At 42.6% G+C, this 20,967-nt stretch overlaps 1 protein-coding gene across 1 annotated transcript in view; it reads right to left on the reverse strand.

Moving 5' to 3' along the window:
- LOC126272533 (SUN domain-containing ossification factor) overlaps positions 1–20,967 on the reverse strand; it is a 46,774-nt gene that overhangs the window by 12,811 nt on the left and 12,996 nt on the right. The window contains exons 2-3 of the mRNA XM_049975446.1: positions 5,463–5,682; positions 3,857–4,353 (exon numbers count right to left, since the gene is read on the reverse strand). Of these exons, the coding sequence (XP_049831403.1) occupies positions 3,857–4,353; positions 5,463–5,668 (703 nt within the window). The 5' untranslated portion in view covers positions 5,669–5,682. The remainder of the gene's footprint in view (positions 1–3,856; positions 4,354–5,462; positions 5,683–20,967) is intronic.

Here is a 20,967-nt window from a genome sequence, read left to right on the forward strand (position 1 = left end):
CTCTCGCCGGAGCAGGTAGCCATGCGTCATAGGGCTGTGGCCTATTCGAAGCCGAGTGAGGAGAACCTCATCCCATCGATGGGGCTGAAAGGAAGTACACCACACACGCATTGTGGGCTTGACTATACGGAGCTCATTGTCAGTCACTTCCAGCCACTCATCCTCCCACCGACGCATAACCCGTGAGCTCTACAGCGAGGTGAGTGCGTGCAAGGGGATAGCACACAGATACTTGTGGGGTGAGACACACCTCCTTGGCTGCGAGATCTGCCCTTTCTTTCCCAGCAATGCCGACATGCCCCGGAACCCAGCAGAAAGCTACAACCTTCCCCAGTCGCTGTAGTCGGAGGAGGGCGTCCTGGATGGTCTGGACAGTTTTGTCTGCCGGATGCAAACGTTGCAATAAGTGAAGGGCACTGAGTGAATCGGAACAGACAAGAAATTTAGCAGAGGAAGAATGTCTCATGTGCTCCAGTGCCCGCAAGATAGACAATTCTGCATCAATGATAGCGAAAGTCTGAGGCAGGCGGACCTTGAAGACTATCTGGAAAAACAACTGAGCACCCAACAGAATGCCCTTGTTTCGACCCATCCGTAAAAACAGCTACATAGTCGTGGTGCTCAGATATTTCTCCAGTTCCCACAATATTAATGTAGGAATGGATTCAAGTATTGGTCAGATTTACCAAAAACCACGTGATATCACATTAATATTAATGTTCAAATGGCTCTGAGCACTATGGGACTCAACTGCTGTGGTCATCAGTCCCCTAGAACTTAGAACTACTTAAACCTAACTAATCTAAGGACATCACACACATCCATGCCCGAAGCACGATTCGAACCTGTGACCATAGCAGTCGCACGGTTCCGGACTGCGCGCCTACAACCGCGAGACCACCACGGCCGGCAATATTAATGTCATAGCAATTGTAATCACTTTGTAAATTGAGTGGTTGAATGGGCATGAACAGTTTGCTACCACCTCTAAAGCAACGAAGGTAGTGTGGTCAGTATAGCATCATGTTCCGATGGAGTGGACATTTAGCAAAATGAAGCTTCTCCTACGTTTGACATTAAACAGTACCAAAGTATCACTTTCAAGAATACCTGTGGATCCTGTTTTTACTTCTGCAACAGTAGATCTACAGTGCCATTTTAGTAAGGACACAACAAAATCACTTGGAAACAATCACAAAAAGATTCCTAAAAGGATAATGAGGATATCTGAAGACACTAAGTCTGAAGAATGAAACAAGAAAACCCATGTTTATTCTGAATTATCTGAATACGTAAATGATCATGATGGCAGATAGCTCTATTACAACATATAGCCTGTCATATCCGAGAATGACAGAATATTATATTAAATGGGTTTATAATGTAACTGGATAGAGAGAAGATCTATTTACAAAGCAGCAGCAGAAAATATACATGTAAAAATTAAGGAACTTTGCAAGCTTTCAGAGCCAGCAACTTTCTTCTGGCAGAAGGGTTGACAAGGTTTAGGAAATGGGGCATGTTTGGGAAAGTAGTCCAGAACCCTGGGGCACAGATTGAACAGAGAACAGAAAGAAACACTGATTGTTGGAGACTGCATTGTTTGAGATTTGAAAACAGGGTTACTTAGAGGTGGATGACATAATACTGACAAGACACCATGGGGGTAGTTATTAACTGATGTTATTAAGAGCATAAATCTATGAGCAATGTATGTGATAAATGTATAGTGGAGAAAAATTGACAGGTCAGAAAATAAAACATATTGGAAACTAAGAGACTAAAGAAAGAAACAGCTACTGAGAAGAAATGCTGAGACAAAAGAAATTAGCATGAATTAAGGCCTGTTAGATAGCAAGACCAAGGACATTGTGTAATGACAGTTCCCACCGTAAGTGTGAGAGGCTAGTGTATGGGAGAAGAATCCAGATAGCATATGTGGTAAAACAGGCACCAAGGTCATGACTGTCATGCTGTAGAGAATGCTCTGCAACAGGATATTGTCTGTTGCCAATGAACGCCCTTCGTCTATGTCCATTCATCTTGACTGATAATTCGGTGGTAGTCAAGCCAAGTAAAAGCCAAAAATTGTTTGCATAACAACCAGGACATGCCAAGTGTAATTTCACAGGTGTCTCCCCTTGATATGGTATGATTTGCCTCTTACAGGGTGATATAGATGGTGGAAATAAAGTGCACAGTGCAAGTCTTACAGCTGGGATGGTCACAGGGATGAGAACCATATGGGTGGAGGAGCAGTATAGGATGTGATCAGGATATTGCGGACATTTGGGGGTGACGATAAGCTATTTGTGGTGCAGTGGGCAAAAAGTTGGACAGAATGGATCTCATTTCAGGGCATTATTTTAAGAAATCATACCCTTGTCAAAGTAGCTGACTGATAAACACCAGGATAAAACTGGGTACAGGTGAACTCCTGAGATGTTTTTGTGGAGGGCTCAGGAGTACTAGGATTGGATGTGACGGCCCAGTAAATCTGCTTTTGAACTAGGCTGCTGTGGTAAATGTGTCTAATGAAGGCTGAGGTGAAAGCGGTGTACTCCTGTAAAGAGTCCACATCTGAAATAATACATTCACGTCTAATGCCAAGGTTGAAGGGAGAAAACATGCGACATGTAAAGGACGCCAACTGTCAAAATGTAAGTGCTGCTGTTTGTTAGTAGTTTTAATGTGAACTGAAGTGTTATTGACCCTTGGTGAGAGAATAGGACATATGAAATCTAAGTGGGTGAATGTATTTAGAGGTTTCAAAATTTTTTAACAGTTCAGCCTTACTATGGGACCATATGTGAAAAATGTCTTGAGTGCATCAGAAGGCTTATGGACTCCAAGAAGAACCCCTCCAAGTGACCCATGAAAAAGTTGGCTTAGGAAGGAGGCTTCCTTTCCTACAGCCTTACTTTTGATCGGTTTGTTTGTCTATCCCTCAAAGGTAAAGTATGGCTGGGAAGTGTAAAGTTCATGGAGGTGAGCATGAAGGATGTCTTAGCTTTGGGAATTAGGTGGGTACTGGTTGAGAAATGGTCAGCAGCAGACACCCCATGTACACCATGTGCATGAGGGATGTTGGTATAGTGAGAGGTGGTAAAATGGGAACAAGCAAGGTGGAGTGGGGCAGGCGCTCATTTCAGACTACTTTGCCAATCTTCTGCCAGGAGGAGGAGGAGGAGCCATTGAGGGGGGAGGGGGAGTGCGTTGTTTGGGAAAGGAGAGCAGACAGTGAGGTCATCGGTCTCATCGAATTAGGGAAGGATGGGGGAAGGAAGTAGGCCGTACCCTTTCGACATTTGCCTGGAGCGATTTAGAGAATTTAGAGAAATCACAAAATACCTAAATCAAGATGGCCAGACGCTGGATTGAACCGTCGTCATCCTGAATGTGAGTCTAGTGTGCTAGACTATGTGCCACCTTGCTTGGTAGGAGTCACTGGCTCTGAAAGCTTGCGAATATTCATAATCTTTAAGTGTATCTACTTAGTTGCATTGTATTTTCACAAATTTAAAACTGATTATTTTTGTTGGTATACAAAATGGATGGTGAGAGAAGATGTTTTAACAGTGTAAACTTCAGCTCTGTAAACAATTATTTAAGATGGTCAGAACAGATTAGATTTACTTACATTCCAAATTAATGATCTACAGGTTCACATCCAAAACCAAAAAATTCATTATAAACCAATGAACAGTTTGTGCCATTAACATGTATTTAATTCATCTCTATGCTATCCATTATACATTTTGCTGCATACACTATCACATTCCTTGCTTGTATACCACAAGATACTGAAGACCAAACCAATGCAGCATTGAAAGATTACAAAATTTGATGTCTTTACCTCTCTTTTTCTGCTCATCTTCTGCAAGATGTTTTAGCCTCCACTCACTAAAGGATGGTATGTCCTCTGGTAGTGAGTGTTCAGTTTCTGCCCTGCTAGGGTCAGGTGGAACTTGATCCTCTGTAGTCCTGGATGCTTGCACTTCTTCAAGACTGTCATTGACAAAAGGTCCAGAGTCTTCCTTTGTAGCAGCCTGTGGCGGTGGCTGAGAAGCTTGCCCCTGCGGCCTCTGCTCCACCACTTTCGGTTCTGCCCGCACTACATACTTCTGGTGCTGTTTATCTTCCTCAGTTTCTGTAAGATTGGTGACATCTGCTGACAGAGTGGGTGTTGTCACCTCAGACGCACCAGGGCTGTCAGCTGCAGACTTGCCGACAGTGAGGTTTTCAGTACGAGACGGCTCATCAGGTGCATCCACAGAGCCCGCCCGCTGCTGGAGCTCAGCTGCCGCCGAGTCGACAAGCGTAAACACTACAGCTTGACTGGTCTCCGACAATCTGTAAAGCAAAGCACTGAGTCAAGTCGGGTCATCACTGTGAATTGAAGGAGCTCGCCACATGCGTATCTGGGAGTAAGAATTACGTGACAATTCTGATGTGATGTCACTGTCAGTTCTGCCTTTTGACACAGTCACAATATCTAACCCTCTTACCTGTACCTACAAATTGATGGGAACACCTTAATAATGTGAAGTTAATGTGAGTTACCGGGAACTTTGAAAAGGTGTACAACTTGTTCATTCAGAACCACCTGCTGGCAGTGAGGAGACTGATCTCACTTTATTTTAAGTCTGACTGACAACCAAGTTCCTGAAAAGTGATCCCTTTACCAACACACTAACTAGTGCCGAGGAAGGAACACTCCACAACAAGTTCGCCTGTTATTCCTGACAGTATTAATTGAGCACTGAGAAAAACCCCACATTACATCCATCTAAGGTAGGCTACATCAAAACACTCAGCAACCAGTTGCATAAAAGAAATTTCACTTCCTCAAGCGGTTTCAAGATTTAGTTGCCTTCTTCTGAAGGTTGCAACTATTGCATTATGAATCTAATTAAGGGAAGAAAATTTCTCTTGTGCAACTGGTTGCTGATTATTTCAATATATACAACTGCAGTTGCTGAAGATGGATAAAATACTAGTCCGTCCAAGATACTAACCCCTATTCTCTGGCTAGAAACTACCACGTTAAAATTGTTCTGTTTCACTATAAAGCGACAGCCAATTACATCATCTTCACTGGCATAATGTATTAGAAATGAGTATAAAGATAATGATGTGTGTAGCTTTATGCCTCCAATACCTGGTATTCTTGCCTGAAATCATACCAGTTATCTCAAAAAGCCAACCAAAACTTACATAAAAGCATTACAACAGTGCAAAGGGAAACTCATCTCGTCATTCTCTGATGTAACATCACATACTCCCAGTCGCGCAGGTGGCGAGGACCATTTAGAAGAACAGCAACAAAGGAAAACGAAACGAAACAAAAATAAATATGAATGTATGCTGAAAAAGGAGAGTTAGATCCCTTTACACCGGTCAAATGCATGCTACTCAACACCGCAGAGATGTGCACCATCGTGGCGAGACTGGGGGCTTACCGGTGGTACACCGGAGGGAAGGCCCAGATGATGCAGATGACGGCGACGTAGAGGAGGGCCATCTGCAGCAGGCGGAAGGACGCGCGGCACCCCCAGTAGCAGGGCCCGTGGCCATCGCACGCGGCGGAGGACACAATGACGCACGCCGAGGCGGTCGCAGATGGGGAGCCGGCCAGCCGCCTGAAGCCGCACACCGGCGCCTCCATCAGCAGCAGCAGCTCTGTTCAACCAACACGCGCCGCCTCCTCAGCACTCGCGCACGTCCGCGCCCGGCACTTAAAGCTCTACTGCACAGGCGCGTGCACTGACAGGACAAACGCTGTAGCATGGTCTACAGGTGGCCTCCTAACACACGTGTACGCTAACTCAATTGTCCCAACCAATACTACACATTCTTTGACAACTTTATGGTATTGAAATTCGTAACTAGACTTATGTGTGTGCTCTAGAATTTCAGTTCCCGAATTTGCCGGGGTGTACACATTGCTCAGTTGTCTCGACCCAAGACGTCACGTACCGTTGGTCAAATTTCCTCTCGATCGCACTGCTCCAGAGATGTGAAACAGTAGACGTGTGAAAAGTTTGGGCCGCTGCGTGTTGTGCAAGGACAGTGCAGGGCTGGATTTACGGACTGTGGCGCTCTCATTGGCCAAAAAATTACGATTTCATATTACAAAAAACGTACGTAGCGATGGAATTCAAATAAACCTACGATTGACTCCCCATGTACCGGGTGATCAAAAAGTCAGTATAAATTTTAAAACTGAATAAATTACGGAATAATGTAGATAGAGAGGAACAAATTGACACACATGCTTGGAATGACATGGGGTTTTATTAGAACCAAACTAATACAAAAGTTCAAACAATGTCCGACAGATGGCGCTATATCTGATCAGAATAGCAATAATTAGCATAACAAAGTAAGACAAAGCAAATATGATGATCTTTAGAGGAAATGCTCAATGTGTCCACCATCATTCCTCAAGAATAGCTGTAGTCGAGGAATAATGTTGTGAACAGCACTGTAAAGCATGTCAGGAGTTATGGTGAGGCATTGGCGTCGGATGTTGTCTTTCAGCATCCCTGGAGACGTCCGTCGATCACGATACACTTGCGACTTCAGGTAACCCCAAAGCCAATAATTGCACGGACTGAAGTCTGGGGACCTGGGAGGCCAAGCATGACGAAAGTAGCGTGTGAGCACACGACCACCACCCAACGACGCGTGCAAGAGATCTTTCACGCGTCTGGCAATATTTTTTCCTAATAAAACCCCATGTCATTCCAAGCATATGTGTCAATTTTTACCTCTCTATCTTCATTATTCCGTGATTTATTAAGTTTTCAAATTTATACTGACTTTTTGATCACCCGGTATATTCGTCAAAGTTTTAGCTTGAATCCCATCTTCCTTTTTGTTCACTAGTTAGTTTGTTATTCTGTGAAACACCTTGCTTACTCATACCGCTAATTGCGTAGGGCAGACTACTTTTTGAAAGGTAGTAATAGCTAAGCTGCACAGTGATGACAACTGACAAGTAAATCAGTGCCAATTTTACACGAATCGATGCGCTAGACAATAATACAGCAGTGCGACCAACGACTTAACCTTCGAACGGACGCGCATATGTATAAAGTGCCTCACTCACAAATAACATTGTCTTGTACAATTCCATTGTCAATTTACAATTGCGAGCCCATATTGCTTCAGATAACACGGTGATACGTTGAGTTATCACGTGTCAAAGTGAGGAGACCCAGATTTCGAGCTACCGGTACAGCCCCACAGTCAGGCAGTTGTCTAAGAAGTAATTAGCAATCTAATAAGCGGATGCCTGGGATCTGATGCAACTGCACTGTTTATTGCTTTGAGTGCGTCATTGCACTTGTACGCGGCAACAGACGGATATACTGAAAGTTTATTATTGGTTAATTAAACAGTGATTTAGCTAATATAATGTAACTTTTTATTTTATCGCTGTTTAATTGAACTAAGACTAAACTGTGATGTTGTCCAGACATGTTTACCTTGGTACGTAACAAAGGCAGCTATGCGTATAAGTACGCCATGCGCCTGCTCTTGTCTTAAAAATGGCGCACCCACTTGAAAATTAACAACCACCCTCAATTGATTTCAACAATTACCCAACAACAGTGCTACTTATCTTCCATGCATTCAAATTATATGCATTCTTTCAGTGTCCAAGTACTACTGAAACGCGCGGATGCATGTCTCCGGCGTTCTATGCCGGAGACTGTCTTGCCTATGCGCATATATCGGCCTTCAAGTACTGCCTACTTCTGTGGGTGCACAGTATCACATTGCATTCAGTAATTGTCTCTGCTCCCCGTCTCCTCAGTACCCCATTTTCCACTATCTATCCATCTTGAAGACGCTATGCATTTTACTTTCCACCGCTGATATTGACAGAGAGACTCCTTTCCCACACAGTCTCAGGAAGCATACGCGATAAGCCAGCAGCTACTTCCTCATTTATTCTACTAGCAACACAGCACACTGAAAAACGTTTCGACAACGGATAGAACAGCACGATTATTACACTTTTTTTTCATATGTGAGGTTGGCAGGAGTGGTCCGAAGGCGCTCTACTCTTAATCATTACGAATGAGGGAGCCTAGTGCTCAACGATTTACACTGCGAAGGGACTATTTCAATGGCAGTATTATGATCTTCAACACGGTAACTGGCTAGTCGATGGTGGTCGCTACAAATGCTGCGTTGAGACCACGAATCAAGAATTTGTACACCCTTGAAAAACGTGAAAACGTGATACTGAAGTCGAACAGAAAGAAATATCCCCGACATTAGTGTGGCCACTACATTCAGTCAACATGAACTCAACCTGCAAGCTAGTTATAAGACTGTTGTGAGAGGGAGTGTACCGGAAGGGATCTGGGGAAATGCGTTATGCTGTGACGTTTATCCTGTCAGTGCACAATGAAAAGGATGGCAAACTGTGTAATTCTTCAAGAGCTGTAGTTTCTGTTCCAGTGTCACTGATCATTGATTTTTTTTTAAGTGTGTGTGTGTGGGGGGGGGGGGGGGGTGCTGTACTCTTTCTAAATATGTTTTCATCCTGCAAAATCTGATGGTAATACGATCCTGTTACTGTTTGGTCTTAACTGTTACTTCAGAATAACCGAAACAGGGCCCTGACAATACACAGACGATGCAGTCTTTCCCGCAAACTAATGTACACCTTGATCCACTTCGACCACGAAAACTATCCTTACTGTTGATTGCAGCCTTAATTCTCATAGTTGAAATTGTCAACACAGGTAGTATGTGTAGTGCAAGCTGGATCTAAGTAGCCACTAACCACAGAACATTATGATGCTGGTACACGCCGTTTTTTCCCCACAGTCTGCGGATGCTTTAATTTTTTCGTGTTTGTGTTTTAACTTGCTTGCGGTTTCCCGTCTCCACTCCGCTGTGTGTACCTTCACGTATCTCTGTCAGCGTGGAAAGTGCAACTGGAGCGCCTACTTCCATGTTTATGTACACATTTGCAGTACGCACAAACTTGTGTGACAGGGTACTACTACACAGTCTCACGTGAGTTCCTCTCCGCTCACAGATCGATTGCCGAGATGGCTCCACACGCCCCTTCATTTCTTCCGTCATTTCTGGTATATTCAGTAAGATGGACAAGAAAGGCTCACGATATTGACAGGTTTTCACTCACGGACGATGTCACCATTGCAGACCCGTCATTAGGCGCAAAACTTTGAAGTTAAAGAGTTTGGTATTTTATGTGTGTGCAACTGTGATCCCAAAGAGGCCACTGTCGCCCAAGATCAGGTCGCATTTTTTTTTCTAATATTTCTCTCTTCTGAATTTGAATTGAACGTTGCCAATTGTCTTTACATTTATTTATTTAAAAATAATCCTACTACTACAATTTTAATTATTTATACACTTTTGAGCAGAAAACAAGAATTGCATCCTAACTCTAGTGCGTATTTTGAGTTGTAACATAACGACGTAGTCAGAACAAAAGTATCACCTCCACTGCAAGCTGCGAGCATTTAAAAAAAATGTCTATCGCATAAAGCTCCACACACGCATCCTAACGGTCCACGCTAATGAAATGGATTCAGTGTTTCTAAACTTTCAGAAACTTTCCGATTCAGCACCATACTGACGGTTACTAATCAAGTATTTTCGCGCAAGATAATCTGGACTTAAATCTCTTCACAGGCATGGGTTTTAGATGATCCAGCATCCAAAATAACGTGCAGACACCCAAGCAATACTGTTCGTGTAGCGAGAAGGTGTGACAGAGCCCTTGTTCATGTTACACAATGATTTACAGAGAAGTATAAATTCCAGTTTCAGTTTCAGTTTCCTCACTATTCACCAAAGTTTCGCTAACACCCAATCAGATCATGGTCAAATATCAGCTTGGTCCGAAGAGTTATTACTCGTTTTAAAAGTAGAAATACCTAAGCGTTTTGAGCCTAACAAACGCAGAACTATGTGAAACAGTCACACTGAACAACGTTCATGTCACGTTGTCATTTGTCTTAAATATATCCGAGAGTAATAATACTCGGGAATATTAAGTGCAACAATTACAGCCTCTGTTGTACATCAAGCAGACGCCAGGAATCGTTCCACTGATAGGTTATCAGAAATCTTACGTTGCTTTTATCTAGGAAACTTAATTCATCGAGTAAAAAAGGATGGTCAGTAAAAAAAGGCGCATAGCGCACAACTAGTTGTTGCCGTAGACTTGCAAGCAGCATGTTGAAGAAATACAAATTACTTACGCACTGTGTCTCCTACAGCGAAATACGTAGCTGCACAAAGCAATGTACAAGGGTGAAGTATTATTGGTCGTCAGCAGCAAGCATCCACGTAAACGCGAGCAGTTAGCTGTGTAAGTGGACAGCCCAGCGGCTGAAGGTCAGCATGCGCCCCGGCTCACATGCAAGCACCAGACCACTGCACTCTGCGCCACAGAGTTGAGCTGTTTCATATACGAAATGCATGTGTGAAATTATCCTCAAGAAGTGCTCGCAACAGTTGCGAACGCCTGTGTGAGCAACGGGTATCAGACATGATCCAACTCCACAGCCTGGCAGCTTTCTGAATGATTGTTTCCTGTTTGTAATTATACCAAGCGTAAATTTAGGGTTCTGTTGTGCGGAGGGGAGGAGGTAACTTTGGCCAGCCAATGTTCTGGGACTGTAGCGAATTCCAAAACTTCTGTGGACATGCACCTTTTCCGTTACATGCAGAACGAATACGCTTTATTCAAACAAGAATACCAATGATATACTCCATTTCTATGCTAAGATTTTATGACATCTAATAGTTATCTGTTTAATTTCCTTAACTGGAGTATCTTATTTCAGTTTCTTTTCTGCAAGATTATCTTATTTCAGATTTGTTCTCTTTATGAAATTAAATACCTCCTAATAAGAGAGTTTGTTCTCGTTTGATATCTGTTCGCGTTTTAGCTGGCACATCTTAACGAGAAACAGTCTCTAGCTCTTAACTGTATCTGGTGTATAACATCTCACGAATGTCCAGCCAAGCCGTTGGAATCCGTGTTACAAATTGTATGCTCAATTTTCTTCAAACTAAGTTTTCGAATAAAAGGAACACTTAAAAGTCGCCCCGTACCAAGAGAGAGACGCATTTGTCGTGCGGATGATTCCGATATGTTGCAGTCCGACGTGTATTCATATGTATCCTCTTTTACCATAACACACTGCTGACAGCGTTTACGTTCCATTATTAACAAGAGCTAAACCTCACTGTCGGCATCCCTGCGAGAGAGGTTCCACAGTCGCGATCTACCGTCTTTGATGAAGCAAGCACAAGTTTATGAAATGCTAAGCTCCTTCAGCTGTTCGCCGTTTCCAATCCTTGCTAACCTGCTACAACGCTGGAGGAGTACGAATAGCTTACAAACGGCAACGGATGTGTGAAGCATGAACTACTGTTCAGTACATGCAAGCGGACGAGCCCACTGCTAGCTCGTCGCTATGTTGATAAGACCGTGCTGTCTCTGGTAACATCGCCCTTGCAACATGCCTCAGTCATTTTTCAATAGGGCAATGCCCTGTTAATACAAATCTCTCACAAATATGAAAACTTCTCGAGTTGCGCAGATGTTTGTTTCTTAGGTCCGAGTGAGCCCTCCTATTGCCGTCCATGTACAACAGGCGATCATCTGCCCACACCTCTTATACCTCCCGTGGAGATCACGAATGTAAAATTAGAGAGATTCGAGCGCGCACCGAGGCTACAAAGAACCGTGTACCAAGCGAGACGGAGCATACACAGTTATTTTCAGGAGCTGGACCCATTCTCTCCAGGTATGGGGTTGAAATACCAGTCCGGTCATCCTGGATGGTGTGTCTTAACACGCCATGACCGATTTCCGTCGCAGCCTTCTCTAATTGAGTCAATGTAATCCACAAAGTGAGCAATGTGTGTTAAGGGTACAAAGCACTGGGATGACTTCCTCCATGGCGATGACCGAATACCAGTAGCTAAAGCCATTATCTGAGTGCACCAACTGCACGTCAGATTCAACCGCCTATTGCCCCAGAGCGGACATCGACTGGCAAGTCTGGGCCGGGTGTGTCTCGATAAATGGGTCTGTACTGCTTGCATAAATTTCATTGCAACTGAGGCGTTTTTGGGCCTATGTATTGTGCGTTTATGGAATTTTATGCGTGTGCGTCTAGCAGCACATGTTTTGTATCCCAGTGTCTTATCGAAAGCCTTATGCCACTTGTATTCTCGTTTGCCGCAGGAATTAACAAAACCTGATAAGCTTGCAAAACAGCAAAAGTCTCCGAAGTGAGTTTTAGGGAAGCCTGATTCTTCCGACAGTACAGCGAGAACTTTCACAATATATATAAATGACCTAGTAGATAGTGTCGGAAGTTCCATGCGGCTTTTCGCGGATGATGCTGTAGTACACCGAGAAGTTGCAGCATTAGAAAATTGTAGCGAAATGCAAGAAGATCTGCAGCGGAATAGGCACTTTGTGTAGGGAGTGGCAACTGACCCTTAACATAGACAAATGTATTGCGAATACATAGAAAGAAAGATCCTTTATTGTATGATTATATGATAGCGGAACAAACACTGGTAGCAGTTACTTCTGTTAAATACCTGGGAGTATGCGTGCGGAACGATTTGAAATGGAATGATCATATAAAATTAATTGTTGGTAAGGATGAGATTCATTGGGAGAGTCCTTAGAAAATGTAGTCCATCAACAAAGGAGGTGGCTTACAAAACACTCGTTCGACCTTGCTCATCAGTGTGGGATCCGTACCAGAGAAGATCCAAAGAAGAGCGGCGCGTTTCGTCACAGGGTTATTTGGTAACCGAGATGGCGTTACGGAGATGTTTAGCAAACTCAAGTGGCAGACTCTGCAAGAGAGGCGCTCTGCATCGCGGTGTAGCTTGCTCGCCAGGTTTCGAGAGGGTGTGTTTCTGGATGAGGTATCGAATATACTGCTTCCCCCTACTTATACCTCCCGTGGAGATCACGAATGTAAAATTAGAGAGATTCGAGCGCGCACCGAGGCTTTCAGACAATCGTTCTTCCCGCGAACCATACGCGACTGGAACAGAAAAGGGAGGTAATGACAGTGACACGTAAAGTGCCCTCCGCCACACACAGTTGGGTGGCTTGCGGAGTATGAATGTAGATGTAGATGAACTTATTGCCCATACGTCATCGGCGACGGACGACTTCTTCTCTGCATCCATTTAGCGCATTCTCATGCACGTGAGCGTATCTCGACACCCGGCGGGGCTTCGCGGGTCACGCCAGCCCGCACGCGAAACCAAAGCCTGTTACTGCATTCCGGCAGCTTCTAGCACCTCCTAACAAGTGGAAACTGCCTTGTGCAAGGTCAGCCAAGCTGTCACCTTCGTAAAAATAAAGCAACTAATACATTAGTGCCCGAGCTGTGCTAGGTTCTGATCCAACCTACATCTAAGCTGCATCGTGTATTGACATCTCTAGTCGTATATTGGCCAACATCGGAGTTAATGACGAAATGACAAACGGAAATATGCGATCTTATTAATTTATTACATCTAGACTGTCTAATAACTAAAATTTTCACATTACCGGTTTCGGCAATTTATTGCCGTCTTCAGATGTTATTAATCCATTAGATGGTTCGTAATGACATACAAAAATTCAAGTTATGCACTCTGAACATCACGAAGTCGTATAAAATGTCACTGAATTACACGTCGTGTCGTCACATCGTGGAAGTACATAAACCGCGCGACAGCTACTCATCAGCTAGTCACTTATCCAAAAAACACTTCGTGAATGTATCAAACGTTATGAAACATTTATCGTCTCCGTGCCAGACTAAGCAGCAGTGAAATGAAAACGTGACAGTATAAGTATACTTTTCATTATTTCAAAAATAATCTTAACACATTCATCCCAATGTGAGACAAGACGATAAATGCCTTCGTGGAAAAATGTTTGGATTTCCTGTGGAACGGTAGTTGTACCCTGGCGTGCACCTCTTTGTCCGAAACAAATCTATGGCCAAGAACGCGTTTCTCCAGGACTACAAGAATACGAAAATCGTCTAGGGAGACATCGGCACTGTATGGAGGACGTGTACGGACTTCCCAGAGAAGCTTCTGCATAATACTCGAAATAATCTGTCAACATTTTGGCGGGTCCACATGTTGCCAAAGTTGTTCCGAGTACGCTGCAGAGGTTACACTGGAAAGCCCTTACACATCCATTCTGTCCCGATCTCTCCCCATGAGATTTGCGTATTTTTGGGGCCCTGAAGAAAAGCATTCGTGGCCATCAATTTGCTTCGGATGAAGAGTTGCACGCCAAGGTACAATCATAGTTCGTAGGCAAGCGCAAACATTTTTCCATTAACGCATTGACCGTCTCGTGTCATGGGGGATGAATGTTAACAGTTCTGGCGATTACTGTCGAAAAAAGTTTACTTACTTTTCCCATATGTCTCATCTGACTGCCTCTTATACGTTTGCTAGTGAATACTTTTATGCAATACGCATACACAGTAACCAACTGCCATTATAGTTGGCGGTAACTCTATGAAGTTTACACGTAATCATCTGGCTAGTACACAAACGCCTTGATTTATGGAAAACTGAACTTGTAAGGGGCAACAATCAAGCTCCGTTAGTCTTCTTTGAAGTTATTGGAACCGCCAAATGTCTAACAGTAGCTTCGACGCTTAACCCAATTGATATTTGTACTGAATCTAACTAGGGAACAGTCTTTCCGAAATATGAAAAGTGTTGTAAGAGTTAACTTGTACGTCACCAAGGGGGAACTCCGCTGGATGGTTAACTAACTGTACGTGAAAACTTAATGCTACATGTTTATTACAACTACTTCTCCAAAACGCAAAATTACTACTTTTGATGTGAAGACCGCAAATAATCGATAGAATGCCATGTGATGCGCACAGAATACATGTGGTGTAAGTTTAGAAAAGTAATTGTTTTTAGAAAAGAGGCGTATTACACTATCTGTATCGGATCTTTTCAAAGGAATAGCGAACGACGTCCCTAGCTGAGCTGCTTGTTGCCAAATGGCAGCACTTCATCTAGCAACTGAAACAATTATTTCAGAATAAAACTGAAGCAAGATGACACTCCGTGCTATGTTTCGATGTTTTGCTGTATTACAGCAGATAATCATGACTGCCGCCAGAAGAGTGTTTACAAAAAAGCTAAAACAAAATTTTAAGCGAACTGTGAAACAAAATTAATTTTTTTGCCAGTTATATAATTTGCATGTGCAGTTTTAAAATAAACTATTTTGAAACCTACAGTAAAACTTATTTTTCACAAACTTCGTGTTTTTAATATCTGTTTTTATTACGTAATTTTCGTTATAGGGCTGCGAGAGAAAATCGGAGAAAACAATGAGTCGTCATTAAATCACAGACGAAGAAACGAACACGAAATATGGAGATCTGGAAGACCAAAAATAAGAAAAGTCTCCTAAATAATGGTCAAGATAGGGAAAGTTTTTATCCTGAGAATCTGCTAACGGCGATTAGAATGCTCCTCGAGAATAACGGAAGGGAAGTCCATGAAGTTGTTTTATTCTCTAGAAGCTACGTGACTATTCACAAAATATTTATCTTTAGGACCATTACAATCTTTCAATCAAAGAAATGACCGGTGAATTGTTCTGTAAATGAGAAATCAACGTCATTTAGTTGTTCCCTAGAGGTGGCAAACCAAAGCATGCAGGTTTATAAATAATTTTTTTCTTAGCACTTTCAGATATCTGATGGATGACAGTACCGTTGCATAACAAAGCCAGAAGTTTTTGCAGTAGTTAACCCGCGTGACAAGATCGCCCTAGACAATAAAAATTAATGATATTGATCATATAAAATTATTTCCTGAGTATTACTCATTACAAAAGAAATAAAAATCACACAAGGAAATATTGAAACGCAGATTTATATATTTCCAAAATGTACAGTACGCACAGTCAAAAACACAATGTAGGACATAAAACAACAGTAGAAGAGAAAAGCTATTACAATGGCTTTTCAACTAAATTTAATCTCTATTTAAAGCTACCAGCAAAAGACACATGCACCTTCTGTGATGAGATTAACAAGATTTCAGTGAAACACAATGAAGCTAAACTGTTTTACATGGAAGAGCTGCTCAAGCTACGGAGGATTTTTAATTTCACGCAGCAAATATTTCAGATGACATTTGATCTACGCAGGCACTCCAGTTTCCGAAACTGTCCACATCATTAACATACAATTGCAACCTCTATATGAACAACTTTGGGACACATTCATTTAACGGAACAAATGAAGTATGTGAGGTGAAACGGAAGCAGGAAGATCAGAAGACAAGCAGGAAGATCAGAAGACATTTCATATTTCCTCGTGCAGTATATTTAGGAACGTGCAAAACATTTCAAGCAAGTGCTTTTATATTCAGACAGCTGCAATCGACAGAATATGAACACGAAAATCTCACTTGCTTTGAAGAGTCTATTGCAAAAACCTGTTGTGCGATAATAGATCAAATATGTGTCAGGGCATTCTTACCTACCAAATGATGTCGACTAACTTGATAGAGCTAAAGAATTGGAAACCAGCCGTAATTATTCGCCAGCTGACTGGGTAACCAGTGTGAAAAGAACATTTTAAAGTACTTCAACTTAGGCTTACTGACACATAACCAACAATAATTTGAAAAAAAAAAAGCATTGCAAATCGAAAGAAAACTTGTTGATGAAGTTAATTAGCTAGAAATTTATTGGCGGAAGTAGGAAAAAGGATGTGAATTTGCAATAAAGCCTGAATCCCGACAAAATTTGATGAAATTTATTTATTTTTTTTTTAATGAAGGAAGATCAGCACGACAGCCACCAGAAGAACATATTCCTTGCATTTCAAACGCCAGTCAAACAAATTGCTCAGAATGACGCTGATGCCGAAAACAATAATGAATGTGTGTGAATACGTAAATAAATGTTACCAGTAAAAGAATTGAGATGGCAACATTAGAAATGAGAATGTTACACTGTGCATTAATTATTTTGTAATAATTTTTATCAGACTACTGAAGCATATCCATAATTTTCGAGTACAAAATAATCTAGTCTTCAATGTTTATTCTATGTACTCAATTTCGCATGGAGCAAGTGCAGCAGCTTCCTGTTTGCCAACAAGCTACTCTTAGGTTTGTTAAGTTTATGCTTTTTTTATTCTCATATATCTTTCACTTCCAATAACAGAAACCGTTTCTTTGGACTTGCACCACTTGTATTCTGAATGCCTCGTATCTTTCTAACATTCACTGACAATGACGGAAAGATTAATTTAAGTCGTTGAGTATTGCGTTGCAAAACACATTTCGATCATCAGGCTCCGGCTAACCTTAGCATTTTAAAGGGGAAACCAAAGCAACATACTGAACTGTTGAACTGTCCAGCGTTAGTTACTAGAACCTTCGCCAGAAAATCTTATTAAATAGTTTTCTTCTCATAGTAGTAGACGCAGTAGTACAAGTGATGGCACTGGATATATTTCCAGTAACTGCAAGCACAGCCGGACACATTTCGGCTCCCAAATGAGCAGAAAAATTTATTTTACTCGAAATGGGTCGTAACATAGGTAACAAGCTGCTGAAGAAATAAACTGACAGTAGAAAATTGTCGAAAATACCACTCATTAACAATGCAACATCCTGAGATACTTTGATTTACTCTCCTTTTGATCAATGTTCTTTGCGTAACTTTTCAGTAAGTGGATTCCTCAAATGCAGCGTAATTCCGGATGGTCTGCTAAACATCCTTCTACGACAACTATACCGTCTTCATTACACTGAAATAGTTCTGTAGATGTACGAAAATAAGTGGAAGGTAGAGTACCACATTAGGCGAGTAGGATGGATGTTTAAACAATTTGTACATCAAATCCTTGTTTCCACACTGCTACAGCATCTTTGTGATAAACTCCACTGACACAAATACATACCTTTGTAGTTAGGCCTCTTACTTTTTCATCCAGCGGGTACAGAACGCATGGGTATTTCTCAGCCTCGGTAATAATCTTTACAAGGGCACTCATTATTTAGTGACATCTGGAGGCTGCATTCGGATCGGAAACGCAATCAATAGGAGTAACGACTTTAATCAGTCTGGAAGAATAAAATAACTTCTTTTGGTGCAGGTCTACTGGCACAATCCCCAGTGTTGATTGATTGCTTAGCAGCCTAGAGTAACTGGATTTCAACCATACGTGTGTTTCGGGCAGCAATTGTATTTTCATATCTCTCTCTCTCTCTCTCTCTCTCTCTCTCTCTCTCTCTCTGTGTGTGTGTGTGTCGCAGACTTGGGATCATCTCAAACTGAGGTGCTATTGCACGTGCGATCTGCTCGAGACAAAAGCATGGCTGTGAACTGTGCGCTGAACAACATCCGGGTGCTACTTACTGAGAAAGCACTGCAGTTGTGGGGGCAGATTACGCGAGAAGAAAATGTCGGATTCCAGTACGACACCAGCTGATCTCTTGTACGAGAACCCATTTCTCTGTGGTAAGGATTGGTTACAACGGCGCCGAAGTTCACACATGACGGTCGTCGAAGCAGACAGAACAGCTGAGAGCGCGAGCCGCGTGGGTTCGCCGCCGCACCTGCATCGGAGGTTACGTGTCGCGACACCATGGGCCGGCGGCGGCCTGGCCCAAGGTTACGAGTGCTAACAGGGTTGGAGGCCCCGCGCCGATACGGCACAGCTGATGGGGGCCGGGCTGGGGACGCGTGCGAAATCTGACGCAAGCCATGCGCCGCGCGCCAAGTTATGGAATAGTAAGAGCAGCATTAGATGGATCGCAGAGAGAAAGGAGGACACGATCAAATTACACATCACGGTGGAGGATTTGAAACTCACTCATGATACTTCAGGACAAACGTATCATACTACCAATAAAAATTAGCAGAAAAATCCGAAGGGTGATTTCGGAGGAGAAGAGAAGGGCAAGTAAAACGCAGAAATCATGGCAGAAGCGTACAACAAGTTCTTGAACTGTGTTGAAACTGAAAAGCTTTTAACAGGCACATGCACGTCTGTAAAAACCAAACCAGAAAATATAAACCCACCTACAGTACAAGAAATAGAAAAGATTAAAAATAATCAAGTGTAGTCATTTGTTGTGAGATCAACCTTAAACAGTAAACAGACTCCATTTCCCAATTATAATAGCAACTGGATGTGCTCAGTCTTCTTCCTGAGGTAATTTTGTGACAAACTAAATACATAAAATTCATTCGCATTTGCGAATATTAACAACAATCAACCGTAGAATGGAATAACAATGAAAATTTGTTCTGGACCAATATTCAAAGCCGCTTTACGTGAGCGGTCGCCTTATCAATGGCTATATGAGCACGACTCAATGGCCAGAGCCGAACTTCGACATGTCAACCATGTGTCTAGAACCTGCAGTCGTACAATCATTATGTATTAGACAGCTGATGTCCCTATTCGCGACGGCGAATACTTTTCATGTATTTCATAAGGTTGCAGTCGCCGCAGTGTCTGTTGTCGCCGCAGTGTGTGTTTCTTCGGACACGTGCGCATATCCAAAGGAACATTGCATTGTACTTCTGAATAACACATGCACTGGACCATCCTGGGTCGTAAAACAGATTGAATAACTTTGTCCATTTCAATTATAGTTATAAAGAAAGAATACTTCTCGTATGAAATTATTTTAGCAAGAACGTTACTTTTCTTGGAAATCAATTCGCGGAACTACTGATAGGATAGTCTCCCTACAAGGCTTCGAGCTGCGCTCAAGCGTAGTGCAGTGCAGTGGGGCGTGTTAGCATCGTCTAATCGGCACATTCTACCATGCTTCGCCTCGCTCGCTCTGGGAGTACATGATTTTTGACAGTATTTGGATCGCTCGATGTACGTGAAAAGTGTGGGGGACAGTCGTAACAGCATTGACTGGCATATTTATATGTCCTTATGGGGTATCTCCTTATTCCGCATTATGGTTATTCCTCGCACTAACGTAATTAGCTTGGAACAGACCTTAGTCGTGCGTCGTCTACTTCATCGCTAAAAACCCAGACAAGTCGGACTTTCACATATTTAGCCAGACACGGCCGCAATTAGCTGGACACCTGGCAAGTACGGCGATTTCTCCAGCATGATCTCCATTACCACTTTTACAGAATTCTGTTAACGCAGCAGCTGAAACAAGCCTCCCGTGAGAAAATGCGTCAGTTTGTTGCCTAGTTTCTGAGAAGGTGCTTTTGCAAGGAACATCTTTAGTGATGAGACACTTCTATTTGATTTGTGACTAAGCAATACTGCCGTATCTGACGGTCACAAAATCCTTGCGTTGTCCAATAGCGAAGAAATCCATCCACAGCGAGTGATGGTTTACTGCGGCTTTTGAGTAGGCGGCATAATCGGCCCTTTTTTTCTACAAAACGAGACTGAACAACCTGTGACGGTTCATAGAAGCCTATATCGTATGAAAAGATATTTTTGTTATCCTCGTTTCAATAAAATGAACGTTTAAGACATGTGGTTTCAGCAGGACGGTCTCAATTGCCACACTTACCGCGAAACAGTCTAGCTGCTGCCTGATCGTTTTACCGATCGCCTCATTCGCATAGTGGTGACCAACAATGGCCAACGAGGCCAAACGGTAGGTTTTTTTTCCCTTTGGGGTTATTTCCAATCATTGGCGTGTCAATCCCCGAAACATCCGCGATTTAAAGGAGATTCGACGTGTTGACGGAATTCAAGTAGAGTCTTATGCGGCAGTCATTGAGAATTTCACGGAAGAGGTCTTGCATGCCAACGCAACAGGTGTGGTCGTAAGCCAGACATTTTCCATGCTTGTAATGGAAAGGTGTGATGAACAAATTCATGTATTTTGTTAATATGTTTTGAAAGAAAAAGTTCGTAATTTGATATTTGA

Source organism: Schistocerca gregaria, chromosome 5, assembly GCF_023897955.1.
Source record: "Schistocerca gregaria isolate iqSchGreg1 chromosome 5, iqSchGreg1.2, whole genome shotgun sequence".
NCBI lineage: Eukaryota > Metazoa > Arthropoda > Insecta > Orthoptera > Acrididae > Schistocerca > Schistocerca gregaria.